The 20270-nt window shown below is 38.5% G+C and overlaps 1 protein-coding gene across 5 annotated transcripts in view; it reads right to left on the bottom strand.

Annotated features, from left to right (window-relative positions):
* The window catches only part of TRMT9B (tRNA methyltransferase 9B (putative)), a 107175-nt gene that overhangs the window by 14732 nt on the left and 72173 nt on the right, over positions 1 to 20270 (bottom strand). For 3 of the 5 annotated variants that reach the window (XM_051616542.1, XM_051616543.1, XM_051616544.1), the window contains exon 3: positions 10986 to 11145. Coding sequence is in view for 1 of the 5 variants with exons in the window: in XM_051616541.1 (XP_051472501.1) it covers positions 3348 to 3379 (32 nt within the window). In the remaining 4 variants the exon portion in view is untranslated. Of the gene's footprint in view, positions 1 to 2507; positions 3151 to 3347; positions 3381 to 10985; positions 11146 to 20270 lie in introns of those variants that run through there. The other 2 variants (XM_051616541.1, XM_051616545.1) reach the window with 2 other exon arrangements.

The raw sequence follows: 20270 nt of genomic DNA on the forward strand, positions 1-20270 counted from the left end.
TCTTGCCCACAGAGCTCATCACTATTGATACTTACATTGTACTTAGTGCTATATACAAAGCCTCTCCAATCAAAACAATTTACAAACTGACTTAAGTTAGACATTCAATTACTTGAAAATACATCTTCTGCTGAAACTTAGTATCTCAGTGACAGAAAGATAATTAGTGCATTATCAAATAGGATCCCAAATTAAGGCTGTTAATGGTTATTTTTGATCCCAAGATTAAACATAAAATATTGCATGATCCATTCCAGTAATTATAGAACTGGTAAATGGATTATCTTGATAGCTTTTATAAACTATCTTGATTATTACATGTTTTTTATAACTGGAAATATCATTTCCTATTTTAAAATATTCATATATGAATGTATTCAGTGTTCAGTATACTCTCCAAATACAGCTTCAAAAGAATAGGTCTTGTGGCAGACACTATTAGGTATTCAGTAGATGACAAGAGCAAAGACAGCATCACATTTTTATTATCCCACAAAACTGAAAAATCTGACCAATTAGCTTTTATTTTTTGTAACTGGTAATCACAGGAAGTAATGTATTTATATTTGCTCTCTTGAAAAAGGTTTGTTATATGTCTTTGAGGTTGATGCTACGAGATGGTACTTAAGATAATGTTACTTATACAGCTGACAAAGGCATCTGAAGGTACAACAGTAATCCTGTCAGGTTTTAGAGCTAGACACAGAAATACTGCATTATGCTGTCACTAAAAGGTCAAGGTGTGACCCTTCATTAAGTGTCTGGCCATTGTCACAAACATGGGTTTCTCCAGATGTAGATCCTTGGTTTCCATAAATCACCAGACTTTCACTGTAGGATTGTTTCATTTTAAATGCTTTATAGTATGAGTGATACCTTTTACATATCTTGGTATTTCTAAGTCCTCTATTTTAAGGCAAAGAAAGGCCTTTACACAAAGCAACTTTTCCTATTCAGCATGGAAAAGAAAAGCTCTCTGAGAGAGCTGAAATGTCATATACACCACCAAAGTTCTCCATTTAGAAAATATTCTAATATAATGGCCTTTTTCAGATGCAATATTTTTTTTCTTAAAACCAACATTTTCCAGGAAATTATTGTATCATGGTGAACAAGAGCTCATACCTACAAAAATCAGTATGTGGAGCATCAACAGAAATATTTTCTTAGAAGAACTTCAGTCCACAAGTAAGCAATATTTTCTGAAATGATTACATGTAGATCTGAAGGTAAAGTTTTCTTCAAAATGGAGTCTTTTTTAACAGCAAAATACAACCCAGAATACACTGTGCCTTTAGTCCAACTGTGCTATGTCTAAACTTTTCTGAAGAAAAAATAATCAGGCAGGACTCTGTCACCAAGTTTTAGTCAATTGCAAAAAGCCTGTCTATGAAACAAATATTGATTCTGTTTTTCAATAGTTACACATCTTTCCTCCCAGTAATTCAGTTGATACTTCTGTCTTCATTTATGAAGGTACACACATAACTTTTGAAGAACCAGTGTCTTTTCTGTTAGGCACTTTAAAAAAAAAAAGTTCATTTTCATTTTAAAATTATTTTTAAATTACTTCATAAGAATATAAAAGTCAAAACAAATTTTTCAGTCTCTTTAATCTTTATAAATTCAATAGACATGCAGCCCTCAAACAGTTGCTTTTTGCCACACAGGATTATTCTGTATCTATTATTGCCTAGAAACATGCCCATGCAAAGACACAGATACCTGATTAACTTCATGCACTGTAAATTATATTACTGATCTCGGGTAGCCTATTATTAATAACTAAAGGCAGGAATTTGCACATTATTTTTTTCAGGAGAAAGCCATAAGCAGTTTGTACTGTCCCATATTCTGATTCATCCAATCATACTGGATAGCAGAATACCTGCAATTCTGAGTGTCTGCACTGGAAGTGTTTATCCTTTGATGCAGGGCTGATTTCAAACTCTGAATTTGCTTTATAACTTCAGGTATGGATTTATGATTGTTTTACTTTAGAAAATGCAGCAAAATCTTAAGTTACTTGTATTTTTTTCTTCTCAGTAAGTTCAGTTTAGTGTTATATATATGTCTGAAAATGTTTTACGCCTTTGAAGATCTCCTTGCCAGAGGCAATATTGAAATGCATAGCCACAGCTACCTACACACATCTAAATCATAAAAAATGCACATCTTGGTAAATTAAACAATAGCAGCACCACTGAAATATCTCTGCATGCAATCCATTACAAACACACGATGTGAGAAGGAAACCAGTAAATAAGAATGCATTGGTTCAGAGACCGTGTTCTATAAATACTATATATAACTGAAATAAATATATTGCTCTACTAGACTGAAGACAAATTACAAAAATGAAACCCAGCCGCCTGGGATCCATTACAAGGCATTAAAAAGTCCCTAGGGGACCTTTCCTATTGCTCATGTAGAGGCTGCTGCATGTTTTTCTTAGCTGTTTCTCGAGTTTCATGCTCAAAATCATAAACTCCAGAAGCTTGTGTCACCTGAACAAGTATATCAGCAGGGAATGTCATCCTGTGCATCCATCAACACAGCAGTGCTGCTGAAGTAATTCTGCTCCTTGCTTCTTTGCAAAAGAAAAGCAGCGAGTGACCTGACTCCCTGAGCTCTGTCTGCTCCCGCTGACATTCAGAGGGAATGAAAAATCCCGTTACAAACATTCTTTAAGCAGCGACCACTCTGCAAGGCTGAGGGCTCTGTGTCCATTTACACAGGCAATATCCAGGCGTTTCGAATTTTTTAGGAAAGCGGAAAAAAAAAAAAAAATATTAAGTATTAGGGCTTAGAATTGCTCCAGATCGTTGCTTAGGACCGTCTGTCAATGCTCAGCGAGTACCTCATTTTTAATTAGTCAGGCGACCACAGAGAAACTTATTATTTCTGTTGCAAATGCCCCCCCCCGTCACTTAGAACTACCCTTCCCAACTGCGACGCCAAATTCAGTGCCAGCATCCCCGCTAGCTCCTAGGACTGCAAGCCGAGGCTCCACTCGGTTAAAATGGGGAGGGAGGCGAGTGGGTAAAAAATTCCTTAAATCTCGAAATCCTCCCGTTCCGGTACGGGTCAGGGCGGCAGGGGCTGCTCCCGGCTGGGCGTGCAGCGGCTTGAAGAGAATCATGCCCATTTGCAAAAAGAGCCACCTCCGCCAGCCCTCAGCGGCGCATTTTTTGGGGGTGGCTTTAGGTCCGGGGTTGTTTGTTGGTTTGTTGCTTGTTTTGTTTCTGTTTCCCCTCTCCTTTTTTTTTTTCGCTCAGGGCGAAAGCGGGGATGCAGAAGGCATCGCCCACCCGCTCCCCGCGGCCACCTCCTCCCCCGCTCCTTACCTGCACCCGCGGGGCGGCGGCGGCGGCTGCATCCCGCCGCGGGGGCGGTGCTTGGCCGCGCCGGGCCGGGTTGCGGGATGCGGGATGCGGGGGTGGCCCCCGACGGAGAGGCGCGGGGAGAAGCCCTCCCTGCGCCTCTCCGCCGGGGGCCACCCCCAATCTGCGGGTCCCGATTCTCCCTCTTCCCCGCAGGCAGGAGGCGGGGAAAAAGGGCCGGGTTCTCAATCTCCCTGTTAACTCTCCTCCTTGCGGGCTTGTCTCATCCCTTGGGCGTCTTCCGCGGGGAGATGAGGAGGATGGTGCTGATGGAGAGGATGGGGGTGGCGGGATGCTTCGTCAAAGGGGGTGGTTGGGAGTGAGCAGCAGGGTCCCCAAGCTCCTCTAAACCGAGGTGTCTCTGATGGTGATCAAAGCGGTCAAGGAGGATTAGCTCTTGCTCATGTAAAGGTTAAACTCCACCTAACCTTTGCAACTGCATCCAGCCTGCACGGCTTCCCAGTCCGAGGGCGTTGAGGGTGAATTTTTCCCCCTACTCTAGCACCGATTCCTGCCTAAGCAGTCTAAAAACGGCAGATTGTTTCAACACTGTCATAATCTTACAGGTACTCATTAGACAAATAAGTACACAGAACCCCAGCCATGCACCAGGACCCCAATACTATTAGCACTCCATAAACACGAGCTAAAGTGATAGTCCTGTCCCAAGACCTTATACGTGATGTATTAGAGATTACAGAAAATAATGCAATGAAATAACATGAGCCAGTACAGCAGGCAGGAAAGTCGGCACAGCATCACAGAAAGTACTGAAGGTACAGAACTATTTACTGCTCTTTGTCACCTTTTGCTCACATCAGCTTTGAATGTACCTGGAGACAGGATTCTGGGGAAACAGTGGGACCATAACTGCCTGTTGATGGGATTTTCAAAATTACTCAGGGACATGCATTCCTTTTATTTTGACAATCCTACCTGAACTAAAAAAAAACCCCACCAACCCAACAGTGACACAGGAAGATTATAAGAAAAAGCTGAGAAAAACTACATTGAAGACATATGAACCTATATTCTACACTAAAGTAATGGAGTAACTATGAAGCTCTTGGTCGTTACTGTCAAGGTACTCAGTCAGGGTTGCTAGCTAATTCATAATTAGCCTTCTTAACTCCTTTGCAGAGCTTTGACTGATCTATAAGACATGACTGTCCTTTACAAACATTGTGTTCTTCCTGCTACTCCATACTTCCACCTATGTCTGCCAATTTCATTCTGTACTGCAGCGTCAGCTAAATTGACTAGTGCCGATACATTAAGGTCTGCCACTCCCAGATTCTCTCAGAGAAATTTTTCACAAGATGCCATCATATTTGCCTCATTCTGACTTCAGGTATCAAAGCTGATATCAGCAAAGTGCTACACATGATGGTTCATAGTTCATTGCCTGTAGTAAGTTTGCACCTGAGCTTACTAAAAATTCCTCAACTGTGAATGCCACCTGGTCCATGAGATTTGTTGACAGAACTATTGACTTGTTTTAAAAGCTTCTCAGTTTGAAACAACTGCCCCAAAATTAACCTTCTTAAAAAATATTCTGAGCAAGACTCTCCTAAAACTCTCCCATGGTGAATTCATGCAGCCTTTCCCCTTACAACCTAGTTTTTCTGGACACTCTTTAAAACCATGATCATCTACCAGTCCTACAGATTCACTGGCAGGGTTCCTGCTTCTAATGCATTTAAACCAGATGTTAGTCATGTAGCTTGATGTACTTTAGGAAAAAAGCCCACAGGTATTAAGGTCTCAGCATGGTATACAAATTAATGACAGACAAAAATAGAATACTTTTTCCTTTGAAGTGCTATGCATTTGCAATTATATAATAAACTGCAGTCCTTAACCCCTCCTGCCTGAACAATTACAAGATCTCATCAAAATCAATTTTTTTTTCTATATTAAAAATTATTTAGGTCAGTAAATTAAGTGACCAAAAACGGAGAATGCCAGAAGATACCCTTGAAACCTTAATTCAGACCCCTTGTGCATGTTCATTGTAACCCTGTATTTAATTATGATATTGTCTGCAGAATACCAGGCTCCATTTGGATCATTTGAAATTATGTAGTGGCAAGCATGTGAGACTGGCTAACTATGACTCTCTCTATGTTCCCATCCATTTACTCATTTAATTTATAGGATCTCTTTTCTGCTCATCCCCTATCATTGCTCATGTGGAAATTTCTCTTTCTCTGGTCTGTCTGAAATTCTTTCTCATTAGTAGTGAATCAGGTCAAGGGTTTTACCATAGGGTCACAGAGATCACTAATTCCTTCCAAGATTGTTTCTGATTTTTCTCCCAAAAGTGAAGGAAAAACGAATATAAAATGAAGGAAAAATAAGACAGGAAGAAAGAGAGCAAAAGACAGAAGACAAAAGTTTCCAGGTTGAAGAAGAGGGAAATAAGGAATTGAGGTCACTCTTCATAATAACATAGATCTTCCTTCTTAAAAAGGATCAGCTCTCAAATTACAAGCTTTACAGAGAGACAGTTGTAGATGAAAGCAAAAGGAAGACATTAATTGCCTGATGCCTTGGAGGAGAAGGGTCATACTGTATTTATAAACAATGCTGCACTGTCTCAGTAGACATTCCTGAAAATTTATGGTTTGTTGTTTGTTGCTTGGGTTTTTTTGTGACAAAAACTCTGCTTTCTATCTTCTCTTGGAAGAAGGCCTCATCAGTCACAGACATTGTTTCCTCTCTTGGTATTACAAAGAACAAACAGTTTTCAGAGTATTATTTTCTGTAGAGATGTCTGAGAAGTCATCATGAGCTAAAAACTTGCATCTTTGGTTGGCAAATTTGGTCTTCACGTAGAATTACAGTGTTGCCCTCAAACTGTAATGTTGTAAAGTTTTTCAGCAGAACTAAGAAAAACTGGAACCACTGGTATTTGTGACATTATCAGTAAGTTAGCATTATTACAGTGGACTAAAAGCAGTATTTCCACTCCATGGGAAATTTAAGACCTGTAACAGGCTAAAGCAATAACTATGCAATATTCTTTTTTTTCTGGAACATCACAATTCCAAGAAAATCTGAGCTAGAAAAACTTACTATTTCTTAAATGAAGTGGGGTCACTGAAGGCTTAAGTTCCCCAGTGAAACTGAGTAAAAGCATATTTTATTTGCTAGTCAATCACAAAACTAACATTTTCAAAAGAAATGGCTAAAAATGGTAGTTACTCTCCTGAGACCTTCAGTCTACTTTTAGAGACTTCCTGATGCTTTCCCATAAACTTTCTCTGCCCTAGAAACTTGATTTCTTAAACAAAATTAAGATTCTCTGCTTCTTCCAGGTGTTTTAATAATAAAAAATATTCTCAAAATTGTAACGGCTCTGTACTGAGCTATGCTGTAGGGTAAAATGGATTTACCTTGAATGGGCTTAAAAAGCAGAATTAATTTATTAAAGGCAAGGCATGTTACAATCCAGTAAAATTAAACACTCATGACTTGGGCGACATAACTGTACGGATATTTTTTCACACAGGCTTAGTATGCTCTTACTGTGGGAGATTTTTAATGTGTGGCCTTCTTAACCTACCATGCAGAAGTGCTGTGAGGATTAACTAGCTAAGATTTGTAAAGTGCTTTGAAGATTATAAGGCATTAAGTTGCATAAGTGCTAAGCACTATTATTTAATACTTCAGTCTTATAACCAAGCTTTACAGGACAACTCATATTCTCCTCAGTATTATGAGTCTTCGTGATTTCAATATAGTTGCAAGAGGTAAAGCAAGCAGAACTGACCACAAGAGAGTTAAATTTTTTTCTTGCTTCACTATCAGAAAATAAAATGAAATATAACTGTAATGGTGCTGCAGAAAATTTAACTGAAAAATAATTATGAAACACAAGAGTAGATCTAAGAAATCCACATAAAAATGCAGGGCTCCTTATGTGCCAGTTATGCCATCCTTAATTAATCTATGTCTTCTCTTACCCAAGTAGACCCACTGACTATTCTCCAGAAAGTACAACTCCAAAGCCCAAATCCACATATGGACTAAATACATCAATTCTATCAGCTGAAAACATTGCCACATGACAGTAGGGATGGGTAAAATTGCTACACCAGTAAGTTGTATGAAGTGCAACTCGTATTTTAGCTTTGACTTAAATAAATTAAAAACTATTTATGTCAAAATACTGGAAGATGAAAACAGAGAGATCATTGTCTTTATTAATCAGACTGAGAACACCTTCTTTTGACACAGCTTCTTTGTTGAGTTTCATTTTGATATCAATCTTCCTCTCTCTGTTTTCTAACCAGAGTTTTCAGTAGCAGAAGTAGTTGGTATTTTTTGTGGTAGTGAAGGGACAGAACACTTGTTACTAAGATAGCAATGTTAAACAGAAACAATATGACATAATTTTTTGCCTAACTATGTTAGAAACAGAGGAACACAAGTGTTTCAGGACTACTGACATCCATGTACTATAGGTATTAGGGTGCCATACTGTCAGACCCTGAGCTGCATCCCAGCATCCTGAAGCTGTAGGACCCTATTTGACATGCAGGGAAGGACAGTTGGATTTACATACCTTACATGGACTAATTACTATTCAATAGCAGTCTTTTTGCAGGACAAAACATTTGGATAGTACTAGTATTTCTTGCCTTTGCAAAAGTACTGCAGACATTTCACAAGGACAGGCTTTTCAGGTACATGTATTTCCTCTCTGTGACTAAGAACAAAGATTTCTTTCCTATAACATCTTGACACTTTGATCTGAATTGAAGCATATAAGAATGTCTCCAGTGTGAACTGAAACTCAGATTTAGAGACAAGTAAAGGTAAAAGCAGGCAAACAGAGAGTCAGTAATGCACTGGTACAATAGATATAGAACCTTGTCCTTTCCTGGGTCAAGGAAGTTGCAGTCCTCTAATGCTTTTCCTTCCCTTGGAAAGCAGAAACTTTGCTTCCTCTTTTTAGTTATCAACAATCATTGTGTCACAAGTGATCAAATTATTTACCCCAAAACTCACATAAAGTCCATGAAAAAGCTAAGCTTAGCTTTCTAGACAATGATATCTGACTCAGACTGCTTTAGAAACAGCTTAAAACAGACAAGAACAACTCGGTGCACATTGTAAGGAGAAAAGATTTGTCTACATATGGTGGCAAATTTGACTCCCATGCACTTTGTTAACATGGTCTTACCAGTCTTTTGACCAGCTATGCTAGGAGATGTGGGAAACTGGAAGTAGTATACTTCATTCAGACTCAGCTCCTTAAGCTCAAAAATGTTCATGCAGAGGTTCAGGGCTTCTCTGCTTTCATCAGATTTTGTAGGTTTTCCAATCTTTTATCTGAGACTCCTCTCACCTCTGCAGCTGCTCTCCCATCTCAGTGTCACAGCTAAGGCAAGAAAAGCAACTCAGCTGTAACATTCTTTTATTTTTTCCTTTCAGGAACCTTTTTTTTGGATTTCCTTACTTCTTTCTGGGTTTTTTTAGTCTTAAATTGCACAATGGCAGCTACTTGTTATTAATTTTAGATTCAAATTATGGGCTACTTATGCTGTCGCTCATACCACAGTAAAGTACTTGACCTGCATTAGTATTCTTAATGCTTTTTTTGGAAGAAGTCAAATTGTGTTTCTGAAAGGGCAAGTATTTTCCAGGTGCATTACAAATCCAGTTAGAATTGGAAAAAAGCTGGGTCTTATAATGCCTGAGTTACTGAGCTGGGAAGATACAATAACAGTTATCAATTTCAGGTACTGTGCAGACCATGTTACACACACTTTGGAAATAGGTGGATGTGGCTCAGGTTTCATGTGATTTTAGTATACTGAGCAAGACCAAAACACTGTAAAAACAGAATCATCAAAAAACAATTTTGAGTGTTGCTTAAAACCAGTATCTGGCGTACTGGACAGAAAGCAATACAGTAAGTGAGCACCCCATCAGTCCCTCCATGCAATGGAACATGCTCCCTAAAGGCAGTGCATAAGTGTCATCCTGGCTGTAGCCACAGGCAGCTGCACAGTGGGCAGTATTGAAAGCTGGCATGTCCACAGCCTTCACATATTCACAGCAGACCACAATCCATTATAAGATGACAGTGTGCATCTTTTAAATCTTTTTATTTCTTCAGATGGCAGAAAGAGTTCAGTGTACTCTGGGCCTTAAATATTGTCTTTCTCTGCTGAAATATGTACCAGAAGCATGTCAGACTTCTGGTGCCCTGAGTTCCCAGCAGAAACCTTTTGACTGGGGCCGTAGAACCCCCTGTCTTTTCTCCTTAGTGTCCAGGGTACCTCTTCTTCCCATACATGCCCACATCCTATAACTGTCAGAACCAAAGAAACCAAAACATTCATCTCAACCCAATGCATTGGGTTCTGTTTTCTCATCCATCAATCCATTTCATAGGAGGAGGAGATTAGTCTAATTTAATTCCTGCTGATCACCAAGGACAAAATACATGCAATGTGCTCCAGTTAGGCCATTCTGTCCAGCTAGGAAAAGAGTCTCATGCTAGCTGCATATGTGTATAGAAGGGATTTCTATCCCAATTAGAGAAGAAAGGTCTTTCTTGGCAAGAAAACCTGTTAAAATCAAGGAATTTGACTTCTTAACATTTCTAAACTTATTCCCATGGTATTCCTCCTACATAGTCACTCTAGCAAAATGCTGAAAATGTTTTGCCTGTTCCTTTATATTTAAAAAGGGATTGATAGAAGGGAGTTTTTATGAAAGTGATTCTTAGATATGGCTCCTATATCTGTTATATACCAGAACTTTTATTTCTGTTCCTTTACCTTTGCCCATTTTTGAGCTAAAGTAACAGAGTAAAATGTCTTATTCTTCTTTGCAAATATCAAACTGATTTTCTCTCCCTTCTTTGCAAGTTTAATTTAGTTTTATGAAAAGATATCTGGAAAAAAAAAAAAACCACAAAAAAATTAGGAGAACCTTACTGAAAATAAATCCAAGCAAAGAGCATGTGTTGAAGAGCTGCAGAGTCCTCTTAGTCTGGAACAAGAGACTTACTGAAAGATGTGCCATAACAATTAACCTAAAACTATAATAGTAGAATCACAGAATAGTTTGGGTTGGAAGGGACCTTTAGAGGTCATCTAATCCAAACCCCTGCAGTAAGCAGGGACATCTTCAACTAGATCAGTTTTTTTCAGTAAGTAGGAGCTCAGTTAAGAAAGAGCTTCTTAAGATTTTGGGAAAATTCCTATTGTTGTTATGGGTTCCCCCAAAAGGGCATTAGGATGGGCAAATATCTGCCCCTTTATATCACCTTCTCACCAAAAACTTCTCCCTTGACCACTTCATTCCAGAATCCACCTTCCTGCAGCATCCTATGAGCAAGAGGAAACTCAGACCCAGCAATGCAAGCAGAAATGGAAGGGAGTGGAAGAACAAGGACATGACATTCTGGAGATCTTTCTGAACGTCACTTCACATTTTGCAAATGCATCTTCTTTAGTTTACTAAAGCTATAGGTTCACTTTTCTTGTTTCTCTGAAGTGAGATCCTTATACCAGTAAGATCACCCAAAATACGTAACAGAAATTCAATAGACATTGAAATGGTTAGCCATTTTAGACTTACCCATACAGGTCACTTTCCAAGGACTTTCAGATTTCTCCTTTAGAAGCAAATTGTTGCTACACTAACACCATCAGCAGGAAGGAGAAGTTAATATGGTTGTCTGTTGGTCTCACTCGGAGCTTTTAGGCCTTGACAGAGTGACCACTCACAGGAAAAGCACCTGACATACGGATTAGAAAGATGTGGTTAAAATGCAGTCTCCCAAAATCTTTAAATCAAAAAGATGTGTAAAATGTTCTTCTTGAGCACCGGTAGGATTTAGGTTAGCATCTCCATGTTTTGAGAGGAATTACAACACATATCCGAAGGGAAATGGCTGATCAAAAAGTTAGTTGAAAACCAGGAGGAGGAAATGAAGGTAGATAAAAGCTATTGCTATGTGCCTAGAAGAAGTGAGAAGAATGTTCCTGCTCTGCTTTCCTGTTTTCTACAAATAGAAAATGTGTCTCTGCTCTAATAGCATTATGATCGTGTACCATTCATGATCCTTACAACTATCTCATGACTATCTTCATATTGTAATGCAGCCTTTACCTTCTCTGCATATGCTTGCACATTAAGTTGTTTTTCTTCTACCAGTTCAACCACTACCAATCACACTTGTCACACAGCTGTGCACTAGTTCTGCTTCCACAGTGCAGTTTTTACAGCTTGATAAGCCCATCCCTGCACTTACACTTGGACAATGTATACAGTTTGCCCTAAATCAGACAAATGGATGCTGCTGAGCCATCTTTTTGAAGATAAGTTTAGTTATATAACTTGAAGCTACAAGTATTTCTTCACAGATGAAGATATCTCAGTTTAGACAGCTACAGAGAGGGGCTGGTGCACCTGAAATAGCCCCACAAGACAGAAAATACAATGCAGGAACGGTTCAAGACTGGTGTCCTTCCGCAATGGTTTGTGCAGGCCTGGAAGGATCCCCTAGGTCATCACAAATGACACTGAAGTCCATACTATAACACTGAAGTGAGCCCTAGGTTCTTCACTTGACTGAATATGTAAGATCTCTTTAGCCCGTAAGAGATCTACTCAGACCTATTCATCTGGAGTTCAGAGAGCAGATCAGATGGTAAAATCTAGGGATGCTTGGATTTATGAGCTATATCCCTTTAAAAAAAAATGTTACTTTTGGTTGATTCAGCTGCTGGGAAATTTTATCTACTTGGTTCCAGTCTGGTCAGTAACATGCCAATGATCACTTTTGCTTCCACAAGGGAAATAAAAGTGCAAGTGCTCTTACCTAGCTGAGCTTCTTGTCAGAAATAAAGCTCCACGGATAGGAAGGCAACATCAAAAAAGCACAAGATCATCAGCCAAGAGGAGAATTGCCATTCCTATGACAGCCAGAGCACCTTTTCTCAGAACTAAGGTGTAATATCTAATACTTCCATTTACCTGCAGCTTCTTCTTACACAAGCAGCCCCTTCTTAGGAGATGCTTCAAATTAGCATGCAGCCGAGGACAAGCTGTGAGTTGTAAAACTGTATTACAGAACTGAGTGCATTCCTTTTTACTTATGTATACTCGTGATTATTGTAATAGAATCATAGAATAGTTTGGGCTGGAAGGCGTCTTAAAGATCATCTAGTTCCAGTCCCCCTGCTTATTATGCTTGCTTCTGCAACAGGGAGCAACTCTTTACCATCTGGATTTAGGTAAACAATTAGCTTAAATATCTTTGAATATTTGATCATTTGTACAAAGTCTGGCAGAGAACACCTGAAATATTAACATCTACATTACATTTATGTCAGTTATTTCTTTCTCTCCCTTATGTAAGAAGGCTTTATTTGCAAATATTTTCATTTACCTTTATCTTAGTTCTTTCAAAACTTTAACACCTCTATCTCAGAAGATTCTCTCCCTAGGACTGCAAGTTTAAATACAATGAAGACAATATAGCCCTTTGAGTTTTTCTCCAGCCCACACGAATTCTCAAACCTAATGTTTGAAGAGCTGTTCCTTTTGGCAACATTGAAGCATTTCAGTTTATTAGGCTTGTTATTCCAGGAATTTCAGAGAAGTGATTATAGCAAATTAAATCTCATAAGTACAAATCAAAATCTATTTGATCTGCCATCTTGGTAAAAAATTTAAATGATGAATGGAGCATTCTGTTTACTTCCATTGTCAATAATTTTAATTTGTTAAGAATTGAAGAGAATACAAGCAGACTCTTTCCTTAGCAGTTTATTTGCCAGTATTTAATTATATTAAAGTAGGATCTTATAGATTCCTATTTTATTTCTCAATTAAAAAAAAATAACTTAAAAAATGGATAAATAAGGATAAGTACGTCCACAAGGCAGTCTGTCCCAACCTTAAAAAAAATAAAAGTGGTGTGACTAGTCTTCCAGAGATGCCTCATACTGTCTGCTAAAAGGCTAATTCAACAGACTAAACTGAAGCACATGCTTAATGTTCAGTTGGCTATGGTCAAGTCAGAGGAACATAGCCCAAACAAAGCTATGTGACTTGACTAAAAGAGGTGATCAAGGGCAAGACTACTGGTTTACACTTTTTCCAAAGCCAGAAAGACAGTGAAGAGTAAATGCAGGGTCAGATGTCACTACCACCACTTACATTCAATAGCACTTTCTACTTGATTAAGTTGTTACTGACTACCAATCCAAACCTGCCTAGAGAAATTTAGCTTAAGTTAAGGAAAAACAAGCTGTTTGTGAGAGCACATACATTACTTGGCACATTCTGTCTTAGAACTATTAAAAGGAGAGACCAAGGTGTTTATCCAAGGACCAAATTCAGACTGTCAATGAGAGTTGGCTACCTAATACATCTGATGATCTGGACACAAGCTCCAAGTCTCCCTTGCCATGTGTAGTGTTATATATCTGCCTGCTTACAAGCCTGAAGAAGGACTTCACCCAGCTCAGATACCTAAATTTTAAATCTAACGCTCACATGAATTTTTAACATGGCAGGAAAACCTGGGATTCATAAATCATTTACAATAACTCTTGAAAGCACTCTTTGTTATCTCTGACTGATTCATCCCTCAGATAAACAAAAATCCTTTTGGAACTTCGAGATAAGCCAAAATATATGCCTTTCTAAAATACGCCTCTTCAGAGATCCAGAAGAGCTGGCTCTGCTCTGTAAGAAAAACTTCCCTAATCTTCATGCCAAGAAAGGAAGGGACGTGATACATACATACTTCTTAGGAAGGTTCATCTCAAAATAGAAACTATAGCAACCATGAAGGCTAGAGAGAGGAGCTTACTTTCCTTGACCATAAGAAGGAGGCTGCAGCCCAACCTAAAGAACAGTCTTTGTTGTCCTTACTGTTGATGTGGCAAGTTTATTCTTGTGTTGGAAAGGGAAAAAAAAAAAAATGGACCAAGACATTTTTCTCTTGTGAAGAACAGAAATATGGGAAAATATGGACATTAAAAAATGACCAAAATTATTTGGTCATTACAGTTTAATCAAGAAGTTTATTCAGAAGGAGTTCACCTACAAAGGTACCTAGAGATGCATCAGCAATTTCAGTGTAGACACCTATCTTCACTAAGTATAAAGGCATCAGTGACAAATAAACAAACAAGAAAAACTGTGTGACTTTCTCATCTTCTAGCAAGTTCTCACATTTATCTAGGAGTTTTCAGCAACATTTATGGAAAGAGCAGCAACTTCAGATGTACCTACAGATAAAAATGTCTATTTTTAGGGTCTGCAGAACAGTTCTGCTATAACCTCCTTTCCCTCTGGTGTCTTCTGAGGGACAACCTCTAGTCCTACAGTCTCAGGCAGCTTTTTTCAACCCTTGCTTCCTACCAAAAACATGCAAGGTCACATTTCTAGGAATGACCATTGCTCTTGGGACCCAAGTAATTTGCTTTGCATTGTTTGCTTGCAATATATTTCCAAATACCTAATGGCTCTGACATCAGTATCTAACCTCTTTGTTCACCATCTTGAGCAGAATTTCAACACACAGGTTTTAATGCACCTACCAAAGAGGTCCATACTCATAGGTAGACCACATTCAGCACTTGAGCTACCTCACTTAAATGCAAGTCCAGGTAACTGCACTGAACCTCAGCAGGCACTATAGACAGAGCTACAGAGGTTTTTTTTCGGCTCTCTGTGACAGAGGAGAACATTGAATATAAGCTTTATTGAATCTCTAAATATGAGGCTGATTTTTCTGAAAAAAAGAGATAAGGCTTTTACAATAAATTATCTGTGGATAGAGCCAAATAGTTCAGATTTGGAAATCTAACTCCTAGGCAAAGGTAGAATTTTTTCTAAAACCACACAACCCATTATTCACATCTTCTAGTAGCTAGTTGAGGACAAGCTTCATGTGCTATCTTCAATGAATGCCTTCCATATGTACTTAAATTTCACCATATGGACGAGCTCTGGCAGATGCCAAACTCTTACTGTCATGAGATGTGAATTTCCAAAAGAGCAGGGCTTTCAGTGATGAACACTATGACACCTACATCTGCCTAAAGGAAGAAACCTCAGTGTATTCTTAGCCAAAGCCCCTTTGTTAAATAACATTGCCTTCTGTCTTGATTTTACCCTGTTCTCTGCCAGAGTACTAGTCTTTAAATTTCCTGTCCTGCCCCATTATGTAAGCTGCATCTTAAAGCTTACTTTAGCAACTCAGGAAGAGATACATCTTTTTATAACTGATATCCAGCAATCAGTGTTTTACATGTCAGTCTTCTTTTATAATTTCTGTAAAAGTATCTGAAAGGGTTAATAAGATTTAAATATTTTCAACAAATTCAATGCATTTATTATCTGCCTTATTTCATGATAGAAATGATGCACCTAATTACAATGGAAAATTATCTACCAGTGTATCTGAGTCATTCTCCATGGTGTTATCAAAGTTAGTAACAGCCTTACTGGGACTGTCCAGGGAATAAGAAATGTTAATTAGATGGTCTGATTGTGACTGGTTGGCTAGTACTTTACAAAAAAAACAAAAGCTATTTTATGTAGCCTACTTAAATCTAACATAATTGGGCTGCATGAACAGAAGGTTAGAACAATCCTAATTTGGAGTTTGCTATTTAAAGAATATTGCAGGCTAAGTGAAACAAAGAATAATCTCTATTAAATGTGTTTGATTATTTTTACAAGCTTTTCTGATTGATTTGGCATGCAGGGGAATAATAGAATTGAAACCAATGTGACAAAGTTTTCTTGAGCAGAAACTGACATTCCTGGCAAATCATTTTGATTTTTTGCTTTTTACTCTACGTCCAATAGATTTGAACACAAAATATGTAATTACTGCAGAACAAATTATAGTCCTTAGACCTTTTAATGGGACTAGCTTGGAAGTGATGGTCTAATGAAACTCTAAGATTTATTTTTCCTTAAACAAAAGAAGAAATCATACATTATTTGCTATTCAAGCCAGTATTTCTTTTTTCTGTCTCAAGCAGACAGAATTCCTAATCTAGCTAATTTTCCTTGATAGCCTACCTGCTACATATGGAGTATTTTTCACAAAAGAGAAGCAGTGAGGAGGATTTTTATTGCAATATGCTATATCTTTGCATATAAGCAATGAGCAGGACAGCCTTTTTTAGAGACACCCAAAAACTTATTGACATCTACTAGATATAAGCAACAGTTGCTTCTGAAGCTGAAAGGGTCTCAGCAGGTTATACCCCAGAAATCCTCTGGAACTGAGAGAGTAAGACAGAGAGCAATATCTATATCATAACTCAGGTATGAGTTATATGTTCTTCTTTTCTGTCAGCTGAGGATCTGTTGGAATCCTGCTAGCAGCAAAGACTAGACAGGCTCTTTGCTTTTCCAGGTACAATAAAGGACCACATTTACATATTATATTCCATTCTTACATAAGAATATGTCATAGCAAGCAAGAAAGATGTCAGTTTGGCTGTGGTTTATGTGATCAAGTCCTTGATAGTATTCCAAATCTGCTTTTTACAATATTTCATCCTATTCTCTGTGTGCTATTTTAATTTTAAGAAATCCCATGATTCCCTTCTCTCTGGATGTTGTCTGGGAATTACTAATGGGTTCTTATAAAAGTATTTTATAATATATCCTAGGGGTTTATTGAAAGTCCTGTAAGAAATTTTGGCAGAGCTGAAGCAAAGCAGCAAGGAAACATGTAACAGCTACATATTACAGAGCCTCAGTGCTCATGTACTCAGTGCTCATGCTGCACCTTCTCTAATGCTCAAAAATGTAAACAAACCCAATGGCAAAGGTGTCACAACAGCATCTAATGCCATTGATTTCAGTGGCTAGATCCATGAGAAGAAAGGATCTCTCACACAACCTGTGCATAGAAGCCAGCTTTGCTTTCTCAGACATAGTACACTGTGCTTTAAAAGAATTAACGTAGTTATTCTAAAATATTTTGGTTATTAAAAACTTTTATCTTCTCTCCTAATCCACAACCAATACAACCAGCAAACCCTTTCCCTCAGTTGCTGCAGTAGTATTGTCTCTTTAATAACCTTTTACTTCTTACCTCCATAGGAAATTGGGAGAGATGTGCATCAGTAATGCACAAAGCCGGTGCTGCGGAGTCACCTGGGCATCCCTGCTTTATACTTCCCAGTGCACTTACTGGGGCCACAGTGCTGCTTCAAGTCTGTTCTGTGCATTAACACACCACTGTCTAAGCTAAAATGCAAAATATAGAAAAAACAGATTACAATCTCCCTTCCCTCCAGGGGTTTGGGGACCACCATCACTTTGTTCTTGTACCCCTCTGAGCTTCAGGGCTGTCAATCTTGACCACTTTGTTTGCAGGTCTACAAGGGCCAGCCCTGAACTTCGGCTAAGACTCCAAGCTGGAGCCTGTTACAGTCATTCAAAGATACCTGGGTGTCTCTGTGCTGCATCTCCCAGCATGCCTGACTTTGAGAAGACTTTTGACCAGCATGCAGCCAGCATGCATCCAGCTGGGCCTCACAGCTCAGGCTCTGCTACAACTCAAAGCATTTGTTCTGCTCCAGATGAGCCATCCCTAAAAGCAGAACAGCAGTACTCCTGTGACAGCCATCTCAAAGCACTTGCACAGATACACTGCAAGCCAACCTGGCAGTGAATAACAGAGGTAACTGTTAGCTACCTTTCGTCCCAACTCCCTATTGTCACATGTTTCTGACATATAATTCCTTTAAAAAATTTTCCTCAGGCTACCTTTTAGGACTCAGGTCCCATTTCAGGTTATGTCTAGACTCACTCTACAGAAGTAGCAGTCTCTTATGGCCTCTCTTAGAAACACGTCACATGGTACTGTGTTTCCTCTCACAGATCCAAGAAAAACCTCCCAGTCAAAATGAGGGAACACAACATTGAAATTAAATACTGTATCAGGTGTCAGACCACCTCCATTGAACAAGTGGGCAGGAGGCAGCAGATTCCTTCCCGTTGCTTCTCCGAGATGTCATGCAACACTCCTCATAAAAGTGCCGCTGCCCTATAGTAAGGACACAACGCCACGCTTGGTGATAAGAGTAAAATACTATATTCCAAAACCAAAACACATCAACATATATTTTGTTGCTTTTCATATCTGAAAGCATTAAGGAAGGATTTGAATTAAACTCTGAAAGTTTAGATTTACTCTCTGTTCCTCTTCAAACCCCTTGAACTCGTAACTACATACTTTAAAAGGACTAAAAAGTTTCAGAGTCATGACCTTAGCTCTCTAACTTTTGAATAGCAGTCACTGTTCAAGCGAAGAAGCTCACGTGTATCACAGTTTTCATGTGTGTACATTTTGCAGAATCACGAATTATTGAGACATCCTAGTGAATAAGCATCTCCTATTAAAATCCATCTAAGCAGCTGTGTGAATGGCTGTTAGCATGATTGGAGGACAATTCCTCCATGAGTTATCTTCAGTGTTCTGCAAAACAGAAATTACATTACAAGAAGATAGCAAAAACATTGTGAAAATTAGTCACTAGGCCTAGAGTTACAGGTGATATGCACTGAGGAACATTTGGATATATTTCTAGGAGATGCATCATGATTACTGCTGCTGACCTGGGGAAAAAAGTGATTCTTGCAGAATAATTATAACTACAAGAATCTTAAAGTTCCTGGTTCTTACATGGCTGTGGTTTTCCCACATGACTTTTGAAAATACCCAGTATTATACTCAGTTAAATAAAATTCCCTTTAGAAGGCAATCTTTAGGCAATCTTTAAGAGATTTCAAGGGAAAAGGGTTTTTTTGAAGTTTCTGCTTACACACATAAAAATGTTTTGCCTCATATCCCCCCTTAGCTGTGCTGCTTAATTTCAAGGCCTAGTGCTGCTGTTATCACCTAAATTGCATACTGTATCTACTTTAATAAAAGCAAATAAATATTTAAACATCTAAAAATTATCTAGGGTCTTTGTTCTCCTTACACCAACATGGTTCCCTCAGGCTCCCAAATACTGAGAAAAAATAAGGCCTGACGTCTGATATTCCCATGAGCTGATCCTGTGCATACAGCACCTGTCCCACTGTAAACCTGAGAGAACTGCACTGAGAACAGCAGAGCTAGGATAAGAGCTTCCACTGCTCCTATTCTGTCTGTGAGGTTAATTAAGAATTTACCTTCCAGTAAAAAATACAATATATCTGATCCACAGGCATTTTGCCTTTGTTATAATACCTAATGCAACTTGTACAAATACCTGCTTTGAGCTGTAGATGAAAAATATTTCTGTTGCTGACCTGCTGCCACTTTGACCTGGAGTTCCATGATTAAAAAATGTTACAAGAATCATCCACTGCACACCAGTTTCTACATACTGCAGCTGACAGCATGTCTTCAGTTCCTCTACTGGCAAAATCATTCAGTTATTTTTCATTGATATACATAAGAATCTTCAATAATTATAATAAATCCTTGAAACCCTCAAGTCTTCTCTATTCTTATTTTTCACATGTGAAAATATTGATGATATCAATAAATACAAAAATAAACAAGCAGAACCCAGAGTAAGGTATATTTTTTGCAAACAGGTTAAAGAATTAGTTCATTCCAATAGATTTCCAAGGAGACTTCACAGAAATTTAAAGAAAGAACACTTCCAAACATTGCAACCATTGGCAGTAAATGCCACTTTAAATCAAGAGACCACTAATTCCTATTATAGATTCCTGGCTGGTATAAAACTAGTGGTTTCATGACTAGGCTAAATATGGAGACCAGGACTCTCGCAACACTTGTCAGCCTTACAAAATTTCTCTAAATCAGCTCACATTTGTGTAAGTTACTCTGAAATTGTGCAAATCTTACACTGG

This window comes from Apus apus, chromosome 4 (assembly GCF_020740795.1).
Source record: "Apus apus isolate bApuApu2 chromosome 4, bApuApu2.pri.cur, whole genome shotgun sequence".
NCBI classification, from domain to species: domain Eukaryota; kingdom Metazoa; phylum Chordata; class Aves; order Apodiformes; family Apodidae; genus Apus; species Apus apus.